The following is a 13065-nucleotide window of genomic DNA, read 5'->3' as shown; positions in this document are numbered from 1 at the left end:
GAGTGTATTTCACACATTTTATACTTTTAACTTATTGTAAAAAATATTTAAATAATACAAATTTAAAGAAAATAAAAATATTTAATAGATAAAAATCTTATTTAAAATGTATGTACAAATAAATCATATAAACAATCTTAAGAAATCGTCAATGACTTGAACCTTTAAAAAAAATCGAGAGGTTAGGTCCTTATTGGGTGGTGTGTCTAATTTAATTTTTTTTTCCAATTTTTTTCTCTCTGGCGCGTAGTAATTGCTGTCATATTTTATTTCTCTCTTCTTAATCATATTCACATTCACACGTTTTTCTTTCTTCCCTTTTTGATGTTTCTTATAATCATTTATCTTTTTTATTATAAAAATTTTATAGTACCAATAAAGTTGATACAATTATCATTATTAAGTTATACTTTCAATAACTATTAGAATCTTTTTTCAGGCATTTCAATATTTTCTTAATATATTTTATAGTTTTTTATTGAGATAATATTAATGTATTCCTTTTATATAAAATTTTTTATAATATCAATAGTGGTAATTAAACCTTCTTATTTAATATTTGCATCAAATATCACACCTTAATATTATAATCAACGTATTTACCTGTTTTACATCAAAACATTAATTATTATTTGTGGAAAATCTCGTCAAATGTAATGGTCAGTTCCCTTGTCAAAGAGACCAGAGCATGTTTATGCTGACAAGATAAAAGAGTAATTTTCCTAGATAGTTATCCATATTTGAGAAATTATTTAAAAATATCATTTATGTTTGTTTTAAGATTATAATATCATTCAACTTTGTTTAGTTTTTTCAAAATATATTTAACACAAAAAAATATATTATTTTTTTCTTACTAGGTGTCATGTCATATTTTTTTAATCTATTAATAATATTTTTCTAATTCTTTAAATGATAACTTATAAGTGAGCATTAACTCATTTCCATAAAAATCTATTTACTTCAATTTTATAGAGAAAATTTATACCTTATGTTTTATTTACGAGTATTTGTTGTTACATCCATATAAAATTTAGTCTTGCCGTCGAAAAAATTAAACTAGTTCCTTGAAACTGATAAGAAATTAATAAATTTAATTAGATATTTAGAGATAATCTAGATATTAGGAACATTGATTTTTACACATACTATAAATATTTATTGCTTGTTCACGGTAAAAAATTAATGGTTTCTTGTTCATAGTTAAAAAAGGGGTGTTTACACATACTATAAACATTTGTTCAAAGCTTAGGCAGATTCAAACAATAGAAATATCTCATTCAAAAACAAGCAAACGGAAAACTCTTAAATTTTAAGAAAATTATCATGTTAATTATTCAAATTATTTCGTAATTTACACTTCAAAAATTAAACAGAAGAAAACTTGAATTCATCTTGTGGCGATTTCTTTGGTCGACATCAAAGACATACAACGACTCAGGAGACAGTTCCTTATGCAAATTCAATAATTTATTCCTTGAAGCCAGAGAAAGACACATATTTTCTTGAAGAATCGAAGGAGCTCATATTATAGTTCCTTCTATAATTTTTCTTATCGGGTACAATATATGGATTGTTTAATTTTTTTTATATTTTTGAAATAATAAAAAAATGAATAATGTGACATGGTATTCTAGTAAGAAAGATACAATATATTTTGTGTCAAGTATATTTTGAGGAAACTAAACAAAGTTAGGTGATATTATAGTCTTAAAACAAATATAAATGATATTCTTAGGTAATTTTTCAAACATGATTGACTATCTAGGAAAATTTTAAAAGTTAAATTTGGTGTGTACAACACCATTATGTACCAACATATGATAACTTTATTCACCATTATTATTTACAATAATATAATCAAAGCTGAATGGTACAAAAAAAAAAAAAAAGAATTCACCAGTTCACCAAATAAATTAAAACGATTAATTTCACCAATTAAAACCGACTCTTAATGCAGTCCAACACTTTGACATTCAAAAACGATTGAAGTCACCAAATAATTCTAAATATTCACCAAATTCTAAAGAATTAATTAAAAAAATAATCAAAAAGTGGGTTAATATCAATAATAAATCATAGTACACCATTAATTAAACAACTTATGATAGACATAATATATATTTCTTTAAAAGTGATTTCTAAAGTAAATATAATGTTTAAACCTTTATTTTTTGTATCAAAAATTTTATCCACTTGTTAATCATAAACTTGATCGTTATAACTCTTATCGAACGATACCTATAAAAAATCAATAGCATAGTAAGCTTTCATTCCATAAGTTTGATAGTTAAAAAATATTAATTTCACCAAATCAATTACCAAAAAAAGACAATCACTAAATATTATGTCTTTCAAATCTCAAAATAATAGAAAAACCAAAAAAATTTATACAAAAAATAATTCCAAATCACCATTTTGGTGAGTAACAGCAATAACAACAGTGAATCATGTTTTACAATTACACGATTAACAACACACCAATTATATATTGAAAATATAATGAACACCTGATGCATTTCAATATCTTTTATGATAAATTAAGATTGAATAATTATTGGTATTTATGATTGAACCGTTAATTGAAGATATTTTACATTTCTTCATTTTCTTTTTACTTGTCCACTTTTGAATTGACATGCCTATTAAGAAATAATTAATAAAGAGTTTATCATTTTACTCCTATTAATTATCAAGTGGATGAAAAATTTTGCATTTTTTAAATTAATTAATCATTTAATTGAGAAAATAATAGGTAAAAGATTTATTTTTTTAATTTATCAAAATAAACAAGTAATTAGAATATTATAAAAGAAAGAGTGAACAACTAAATAGGGATAAATAGGGATGAAGAGAGTATTTGTCGAGAAACCTTTTATTGGTAGGAAAGAATATTTATAATCACGTTTGAGTAAATCATGAGATTTGAGAAAAGTGGAGAGCACTATAAATTGTGGAGCATGAATCCACGTTTTTTTTAATTTTTTTTTTAATATAAAACATAACTTTGAAAAAATATTATTGTTATATAGGTGGAAAAAAAATAACTATTACCATATAGTGGTAAACAAGATACTTTATTTCCTACTTTCCCCTTTTAATTGCTCTAAATTTTACCTTTTAATTATTGAAAATTACTTAATTAAAATGGATACATATTTTTAAAATTGTCAATAACTGAAAAACTCATATAATAATTCACATCAAATTTGAGAGTAATCGTTTTTGTTAGAAAGTGTGTGATTAATATTACTCTTTTCGTATTTTTTATTTGTTATGTTACGCATTTCGAAAATTAATTTGACCAATTTTAAAGATAAATTAAATTACATTAATTTGATATTTTAAATAAAAATTTTGATATTCAAAAACTGTATAAATGGTGCTATAAATTGCAATTTTTTGTACATCAATACAATAAAAAAATACATCTTAAAATATTAATTAAAATTCTTTTAATTTGAATCTAACAATAGAAATCATGATAAACCATAATAAAAGAAGGAAGTAAAAAAATAAATAGAATAGCGAGAAAAAATATGACCGTCTTCTTTTTATATAAAAATAAAAAAATATAAAAATTGAAACTGATTTAGCATAAACACGATACTGATAATTTTTCTTTTCCCTAAAGTGACTAACTATTAAAAATGTGGCCGTCTTCTTCTTATATAGAAATAAAAAGAACATGCGGACTGTAATTGGCTAAACAGTCGCCAATAATGTTATTTGTCCAAAGTTGAGCAATCCAAGAGGGGGAAAAACCGACCCGGATCCGAATCCTCTGTGGCACCACATCTCCGAATTCATTTCAATTGCCGGTCGCCGGTCGCCGACGAGTAAGGTTCCTTCTTTCTCTCAACCTCTCTGTTTATTCCTAATTTTGTGAAAATGCGATCTATACAGCTCAACAGTTGACGCTACTGCTTCACTGCTTCAGATATGCAGATTTTTATACTAAATTTTCTTGCTTTATACTGATTTACACCTCGGTTGCTATTTGTACTTCGATTTTCTGGATTTTTCTGTTTTTTTTGTTGAAAAAATAGTGAGATTTTTTCATAGTTTAATTGGTTTCTGTTTAACAAATCTGTTTAGGATTTTTCAAAGATGTGTAGATTTTTAGAAGTACATAACAGTGTTAAAGCTACTTATTAAACAAAGAAAGAGAGAAAAAATTAAAACTTGTTTACAACAAATTTCGTTTGTGAAGCTTTACCGAAATTTCGTGATTTATTTTGTCTAATTTATGAATAAAATAGTTAAATTTTCAGAGCTAATCACGTTATTGGTTTCTGTGCATCAAATCTGCAGAGTTTCTTATGAATTTTCTTTTTAGTGGGACTTCCTGTTAATATTCTTCACATGTGAATCTGGAAATGGAATGGCTTGGATTGACTTTTGTTGCATTGGGATGAGTAAATGGCGTATGCTTGATTTTTCTTCTCTTATTTTGTGCCTACTTTTTAGTCAGTAAAGCTTTCAAATATTGAATACTGGTGGTGTTTGTTTGTGGAATCTGAACTTCTTCTGTGAATAATTTTATGAAGTTGGTTGTGCTTTGAGTTTTTTAAGTTGCAAAACTATTGATTTGACTTTAAGTTTTTAATGGTTTTAACGTTGTTCTGAATGAAGTTTCTTCAAATCTTCAACTTCCATTCATAAACAAAAAAAGCACAGATCTTTCAACTTCCACAAAAAAATTTCTTAAAGAACTATGGGCCTAATAAGCCATCGATATTCTATACTACAGTAACTGTAATTACCAAACTTCAATATTTGCAAACTGTTGGCTCATTTACTATTTTGGCCATGAAATCTTGGGTGTTAGTGAAATATAATTTGTACTCCAAGTGACATGTTGTTATAGTTGGTGAACGTGTATTCCAAGTTAATTCTGGTTTCACTCACAAATTTTTAACTCTTTACAATTTTATTCAATTGAAGTCACGTGCAAACTTTAACTTCAAATCTCTTTTTTTTTTCCAACTTAAACTCAAATATTGCCCAAACCCCTATATAACAATCCAAACACAATTTCAACTTCCACAAACTTATTTCCGCTACAACTTTGAATAATTTTTTCCATCTTCAGCTGTAATTGTTGTCCAGTGAGAGATATGATCATTTTGATGTTGCTGACCTTTTAGTATTATTTCTTTGCATCAGTCTGAGCCAGCCTATTATTCTCATTTTGTCTTTTATAAATGTTTTGGTCGGTCAAATTAAAGGTGGTAATCAAGAAAGTTTTTCAAAAATGGCAGATAGATGCATCGAGTTGATATTGATCATGAGCGAGACTCCATGGAGCAACCACCTTCTCCTGCTGCTGGACAAACCCAACTTGAGAGGAGAAAAGGGACATTGGCTTCCAAGGTGGGAAATCTTTTCCTTACACTTTCACTAGGCTTACATATTTAATGTCTTTTGATAGTTTATGTGTACAAGTATGTGTCTGCATCTTATGAATTCAATAAACTGTTACTAGCTTATACATGTGAAAAACCCATCGAGACCTGTTGTTGAAGGAAGTTAATAATATTCTAAGCTGCAGGTAAATTTCTTATGAACTAATTTGTTGTTTAAGGGCTAATAAAAAATGGAACTGCTTGACACGGAGGCTCTAAGATATTTGGATTAAAAAGAGGCTAGTATGATTGAAATGCAATATATATCATACTTGCTTCCATGGACATTAAGGTGGCACTTTGACTAATTCCTTTTAATAAAGAAATGATTAGATTAATGTTCGTAGGTTGCATTAGATTCTATACTATGCTAAAGACCTGTGTTGGATTCTCCAAAAGTAGTTCATTTTTAAATAATCCGACATAGGTGCGACATTATTTTGTAGAGTCAGAGCAACACAACTAACGACACTAATGTGGATTTTCATGTGGATGGAAACTAATATAAATAGCACCTAAATCTGAGCATTGAAGAGTCAAAACATGCTAATTTTCAATCTTTCTTGGGTGGAGTATAATCTTTAGATGTTTACCTTTTCCTTCTGATTGTCCTGCATATTTTCAGCTTGTATTTTGGCTTGAACTTCTCTTGGACCTAAAGTGCTTTAGTATAATTGGAACTTGCAGTATTGACATATCTCTGTTTTGATAGTTAGATAAGGAAGAAGTATTCTCTTCCGCCACTGCATAAAATCTTTTAATTGAACATAATCAAGTTTGAAACAACTTTTACTGAAAGATTCACAGGTTGCTCAATGCAATGAAGTATTTACCACATGGTCTTTTATGCCTTTAGTTTCTTCTCTTCCTTCTCACCAAATTTTCCACAAGTAGTACATTTCCTATCAATTTATCATGCATCAACTGAAGAACCCTTGGCGTCTAGGAAAAAATTGATGTTTTCACAGCAAAAGGCAGATCATCTAACTTGCATATCTGAACTTACGCCCTTCCTCCTTCTCTCTCTCTCTCTCTCCCTCCCAGTTTCCATACATTCATACCACAGAATAAATCTGGATTCCGTTTTTTGTTTTCCACCTGTCTGTCCCTTCTGTCATCATGTGTCTCTATCCAAAAAGGAAATTTGTTGCTAGCCTCAGTACTGTCTGTGCCTCTGCACAAAAGCTTCAAACATATTACAAAGCACGAGCAACCAACAGAGTCAGCAAGCTCAACTTGCACCATTGCTTTAGTCACAAAAATGAAGCTTCACTAGTGGGCCCATCATTTATTCTTTTTGCTCTTAGGTGTCCCTTAGACTGATAATTTAAACAACCTATGTTGAAAAAAATTGGAACCGACACACTTAATGGAAAATAAAGGTGAGAAAGGAAACCTTAAAATTGAGAATCTTTTAGAAAAATTAGAAGCTGAAGATCTTTCCCTCATTTGAACACTGCCCTGTATGCCTTCTAGAGAATTTTCAGGCCATGAGATTTCTTTAGATCTACTAGTAAAATATACCATATGCTTAAAGACGTTTCTAGTGTTTGCATACATTATATATTCTGGAATTAGATTCTTTTTTAGGGAAGTGAGTCTGTTGGGAGTGAGTTCCATTGGATCTGTGCTTTTCTCTACCAGCTGATTGTGTAGGAGACAAGCTCATGCCTTGGATATTTTGACTTGCAGTTTATGCTGGTGAACATTTCCAGTAATCTACTACTGGCTTACCAAAGTCTGGGGGTGGTATATGGAGATGTGGGCACTTCTCCGCTTTACGTCTATAGGAGTATTTTTGTGGGGAAGTTGCAAAATTATCAGACTTCAGAAGCAATATTTGGTGCCTTTTCTCTAATCTTCTGGACAATAACACTCATTCCTTTGCTCAAATATGTATTTGTTGTATTAAGTGCAGATGATAATGGTGAAGGTATGTTTATAAAGGACTCTAAATTGATAAATACTTATGGAACAATACTAATACCTGATGATGTTTGGCCAAATTTTTAGGTGGTACATTTGCTCTTTACTCTCTGTTGTGTAGACATGCAAAGTTTAGTCTACTTCCCAACCAACAGGCAGCAGATGAGGAGCTATCTGCTTACAAATATGGCTTTTCGGGGCAGTCGACATCATGTTTATCATTGAAGAGATTTCTTGAGAAGCATAAGAAGTCACGTACAATACTCCTTATTGTTGTATTATTAGGTGCTTGTATGGTCATAGGAGATGGTGTTCTGACTCCTGCAATGTCAGGTACACGATACTAACAGTAGATGCCTCCTTATATGGTATTTTTAGCTGGTTGCCTTTTGAAATTATAAACCAGAAGTTTGTTCCAAAGTTGCTTCTGTTAAATGACTGCAACCATCACTTTGTGATATAGCACCTTATAATGCATATGACTGCAACCATCACTTTGTGAGATAACTATTTTTTTTTTCAATTTCAAAATAATAGTTATCTCACAAAGTGATGGTTGCAGTCATAGAACTCGCAGTTGAATTTAATTTTATCTTTTAACTATGAATGCTCTACTTTGGCAGTTATATCATCAATGTCAGGGATCCAGGCTGCTACTGAACACCTATCTCATGGTAGATATACTTTGATATACCCCTTTGCAGAAATTGATAAAGACTTTTTAAAGTAGTCAACGTCTTACTCAAGTCTGAGGCATTGACCTTTCATGCATCTTTCCTTGTAGGTGGTGTGCTTATTCTCTCGTGCATAATATTGGTTGGCCTGTTTGCCTTGCAGCATTCTGGAACACACAGGGTTGGATTCTTGTTTGCTCCTATAGTGACTATCTGGTTGATATCTATTTTTCTCATTGGGCTGTATAATACTATATTTTGGAATCCCAAAATTGTGTCTGCACTTTCTCCATATTATATCGTCAAGTTCTTTAAGGAAACTGGGAAAGATGGTTGGGTTTCCTTAGGAGGTGTCCTCCTCTCAATTGCAGGTACGATATATAAATTGACTCTAATTCAGGGATTCTTTATTCAAAAATTTACCTCATAGAAGCCTTTTTGTGGAACCTCTTACTATTTGATTAAGGAGATGATATTAAAATCTCCTAGAGTTAGAATCAGGTTTATAATTCATATTTCTACCATCAGGTTCTGAAGCTATGTTTGCAGATCTTGGTCATTTCACTGCCACCTCAATGAGGGTAAGTCCAGCATTTTGCAGCAATAAATACATAAAGAATTTCTTCAGGGAGACTGTTCTGTCCTAATTCTCTATTAGCCTACCATTTTTTTCTTTTCTTTCTAGAAGATCCTGAATGCAGATTAAACTAGTGGGATTATCCAGCAATAGATAAAAACATGTTTTAACTGCATCTGTAAAGCGGGTTTATAAGTCATCATGGCATTGGGAATATGAGCTTCCATAATCCATTTGGTTTTAAATAAAAAGGGTTTTACAGTTATTGAGACTCTGATTTTGTTGTATTACATTTTTTTAAGCATATAGGAACTTAAACAACACTACTAAGAAGATTCAAAATCCATCTGAAGTAGATTTAAAGAATATTGAGTCTATAAGATTTGGATTATAACATTTGGAATCCATAGTGAGTGGATACATAGAGAGCAACTGGACATTGGAGCCAAATGATTCTTTTTCCACAGAACGAGCAACTGTCCTAGTGGTTGGCAGATTTTAGTGCTTGTTTCTTTCAATATCTATTGAGTGCTTGGATTCTAGGAACTCACGTTGACTGAAATTTATTTTCCTTATGCAGATTGCATTTCCTTTTTTTGTATACCCTTGCTTGGTGGTACAGTACATGGGTCAGGCTGCTTTTCTGTCCAAAAACATTGATTCAATTCCAAATAGTTTCTATAATTCAGTACCCGGTTGGTTTTCTTTTCATTTATTTGTCTGATTATTCTTAAGATTATTGATAAATGTTAATTCAATCCTGCTAAACTGCTCTTTGCTTATCTTGCAGACAGCTTATATTGGCCTGTCTTTGTTATTGCTACCCTTTCAGCCATTGTTGGCAGTCAGGCTGTAATCACTGCTACATTCTCCATTGTGAAGCAATGTAATGCACTGGGTTGCTTCCCACGAGTCAAGATTGTCCACACGTCAAAGCATATTAAAGGACAGATCTATGTCCCAGAAATAAATTGGATCCTAATGATTTTGACCCTTGCTGTGGCTGTTGGATTTCAGGACACCACTTTAATAGGAAATGCATATGGTAAGCCTACTAGTCTTTTGACAATCTGTATTTTAGTTCATTGAATTCCATTTTAAGACTCTGCCTTCTTACATTCCATTCCCATAGAATGTAAAGTAAACCCCATTATATGACCACAACTATCCCGATTGTATCACCTTCAAAAGTAATTGAATTTTTCTTATGCATCTGTCTTATCTATGGTAGTATTATATTTATTAGTATGCATATGTAGAAATGGACTGACAAATCCATCATTGAGCCGTCCAATGTGCCTGAGCTAAAATATTTCTGTTTTCGTGATTGTGTATTTGTTTCCTCAAATATGCTGCTAGACCTCTCCTTATGCCTTTTACAGCGTATTAAGTCTTTTTTTAAACCCTGATTAAAACAAATACTTATGGAACGAAGATGATGAATTGTATGCACATGAAGGAATCTCAGATTTCATGGTGTATTAACAAAAGAGAGCATACCAACCACCTATGTTGCTCGGACTATTAAAAAACGCTGACAGATGCGTGTCTGATCCTCCTAAAGAAGCTTATTTTCGGAGGCTCCGACACGGGTGCAACACCTTTTTGGGGAGTCCGAGCAAACACCACCTCCAAACATACAAGGTTTTAGGGGTTCAAGTTACAAAGGGAATACAATGGCAAAGCAACTGTTGGGCTCCTAATTTTAGGTTTGGGGGTGGGTGGGGGGGAGGTTAGGTGGTTGAGAAGGATTACTATATCCCCCAAAAAAGCACACCTTGTGGAAGTACACCATGACACTGATTTTCTTTCTGTATTACTACAGATTTGCGAACTATTAGTGTTGCTGTTTATTTCAAGCTTTCTTTTCATTTTTAGTTTCAGAATTATCTGTTTGGTTCGTGTTGCTGTTTATTAGCTTCTTTTTCATTTTTAGTTTCAGAATTCTCTGTTCGGTTCGCTCTAACCAATTTATTTTTCTTTCAGGTCTAGCTTGCATGACAGTTATGTTTATCACGACATTTCTCATGGCGCTTGTCATAATCTTTGTCTGGCAAAAAAGTGTAGCACTTGCAATTCCTTTTCTCCTTTTATTCGGAATCATCGAAGGCGTCTACCTGTCTTCTGCATGCATCAAGATCCCACAAGGAGGATGGGTCTCCCTTGTGCTCTCTTTTGCCTTCTTGACTATCATGTTTGTCTGGCACTATGGAACTCGCAAGAAGTACAACTTTGATCTTCACAATAAAGTTCCATTGAAATGGCTCCTTGGCTTGGGCCCCAGCCTCGGTATTGTTCGTGTGCCAGGGATAGGGCTGATATACTCTGAATTGGCAACAGGAATTCCATCCATCTTCTCTCACTTTGTTACAAATCTCCCTGCATTTCACAATGTGATGGTGTTTGTATGTGTCAAATCTGTTCCAGTACCATTTGTCCCACCCGAGGAGCGCTTCCTCATTGGTCGCATCTGCCCAAGACCCTATCGCATGTACCGTTGCATTGCCAGATATGGTTACAAGGACATACAGCGAGACAATGGGAACTTTGAGGACCTTCTCATCCAGAGTATAGCAGAGTTCATCCAAATGGAAGCTGTAGAACCACAACTCTCAAGCTCCGAGAGTCCATCATTTGATGGAAGGATGGCAGTCATAAGCACAAGAAGTGTACAGTCAGGCTCAACATTACTCGTCTCAGAGGAGGATTATGGTATTACTAACTCCATTCAAAGCAGCAAATCTTTAACGCTCCAAAGTCTAAGATCTGCTGGTGATGATGAGAACCCACAGATGAGGAGGCGCAGAGTAAGGTTTCGCTTGCCAGAAAACCCTGGCATGGATCCAGCTGTTCGGGATGAGCTTTCAGATCTAATAGATGCAAAAGATGCAGGTGTTGCATATATAATGGGACACTCTTACGTGAAGGCGAGGAGATCAGCTTCTTTCATGAAGAAGCTAGTTATCGACATTGGTTATTCATTTCTGCGCAAAAACTGTAGGGGTCCTGCTGTGGCACTTAATATTCCTCACATTAGTCTCATTGAAGTTGGCATGATATACTATGTCTAAGCTATAGAATATAGAGTGGAGGTTAGTTGGCCATGGGTGAGTTTTATTTATTTATCACACCTCTAGATTTGTTTTGTGCGGTAACCTTATGGCTAATAATGTGATAACATATATTGGGAAGGCTATTTAAGTATTTCCCATTCAATACATTTGGTAGTTATATGTATATAGCAATAACTAGTTTCTGGATACGTGCGAAATTATGTAGTAAATGTAATGTGTAAAGCATCATAGAAGGATTCGATCAAATAATTTTTACATATCTAATTAGATAATGTGTCAACTTAGACGAGCATGAAAATTAAAGAAGAAAATGGACTTTTCTCATGAAGTGATAGAGACATTTAGATAAACTAGAAAGATATGGAGTATCAAGATTATATGAAATAATTCATCATAATGAAACCTCAACTTATACTATTATTCCAATGCTTACTTCGGCCTCTAACTTAGGTCCAACACTTATAGCAAAATACTATTTATGTTGCTTGATATAAACACCCATTTAAAACCTTGTTCTACTGATCTAACATTGATCTATCAAAATTTATAAGTAGCACACATACTTTATGTTGTGGGGGTATGATAGAATGTTTCGGCTATCACATCTACTGACTCGAGAATAGATACCCGACTCAAGACTTAGGACCTTACCTCGATCCTTACTTTGGAATTGACTCCTAATTTTGATCCAACCGTGACTGTCTCTCTATACTAATCCTTAATTCTTATTTGACATCTATAATTCAATATAAGTACGTAAATGAATGCCCATATCTAACCCATATTTGTTCATATTTTCAAGTGTTGATTAACACTAAACTGAAGCCCATTTTATCCAACTGAAATATATGTGATTCTGAAGCCAACCCGATTTCTTAACACAAATATCCAAACATTATATAATAAGATAGTCATATTACAATAACAACACTTGAGTTATAAGGAAAAGTACCGAAATATCAAGTAACTAGAGATAGAGATAAGAAGGGGACGAGAAGTTTAGATTCTAGAAAGAGGTGAGAGGAACATACAATTTCTTCATAATACGCATAACTCTTTAATCTAATCCATATTCATATTTAACTAGTTGATAATTGGGTTGGATCCCAAATAAAACTCTCTAATATTTTACTCGGTCCAATAATCCCATCTAAAACAACCCCATTCATTACTTCTAATACAAAAGCTCGTGCCAAGTCTACTTGATTCACAAAAAATTCGGCTCACTAATGTAGATTAAATGGGCCGATTTCACAAATATCGGCTGAAATTACTAGCTCTATTTAGGAGCAAACCAAACTTTAATAATAATTTTACCATTTTTGAAAAACCCTAGTCGCTTGCCCCTCCTATAAAAATAATGTTTTAACAATCTCTCTCATTCACCCGTTCTAAACACAACTCAG

At 32.3% G+C, this 13065-nt stretch overlaps 1 protein-coding gene across 2 annotated transcripts; it reads left to right on the top strand.

Moving 5' to 3' along the window:
* The first annotated feature begins 3545 nt into the window (after window positions 1-3545).
* Window positions 3546-11845, top strand: LOC101262083 (potassium transporter 4). 2 transcript variants are annotated; one of them, XM_010315687.4, is made up of 10 exons: window positions 3546-3839; window positions 5265-5376; window positions 7101-7341; window positions 7422-7667; window positions 7958-8008; window positions 8119-8379; window positions 8537-8589; window positions 9166-9280; window positions 9376-9630; window positions 10572-11845. In XM_010315687.4, exons 2-10 carry the CDS (start codon window positions 5269-5271, stop codon window positions 11654-11656), a joined length of 2415 nt encoding a protein of 804 aa, XP_010313989.1. In that variant the 5' UTR covers window positions 3546-3839; window positions 5265-5268; the 3' UTR covers window positions 11657-11845. The 2 variants fall into 2 exon arrangements, with proteins under 2 accessions (XP_010313989.1, XP_010313988.1); XM_010315686.4 differs by having other exon boundaries at window positions 3590-3844.
* The last annotated feature ends 1220 nt before the right edge of the window (window positions 11846-13065 follow it).

Source organism: Solanum lycopersicum, chromosome 12 (genome assembly GCF_036512215.1).
Source record: "Solanum lycopersicum chromosome 12, SLM_r2.1".
In the NCBI taxonomy this organism is placed as follows: Eukaryota; Viridiplantae; Streptophyta; class Magnoliopsida; order Solanales; family Solanaceae; genus Solanum; species Solanum lycopersicum.
Note: the sequence above shows the minus strand (reverse complement) of the source record. Positions and strands in the feature narration are given on the sequence as shown.

Coding starts and splice junctions, on each gene's coding strand:
- LOC101262083 (XM_010315687.4), top strand. CDS start 5,269: ATGCATCGAGTTGATATTGATCATGAGCGAGACTCCATGGAGCAACCA. Junction 5,377..7,100: donor AAGGGACATTGGCTTCCAAG/GTGGGAAATCTT, acceptor TTTGACTTGCAG/TTTATGCTGGTGAACATTTC. Junction 8,009..8,118: donor TACTGAACACCTATCTCATG/GTAGATATACTT, acceptor CTTTCCTTGTAG/GTGGTGTGCTTATTCTCTCG.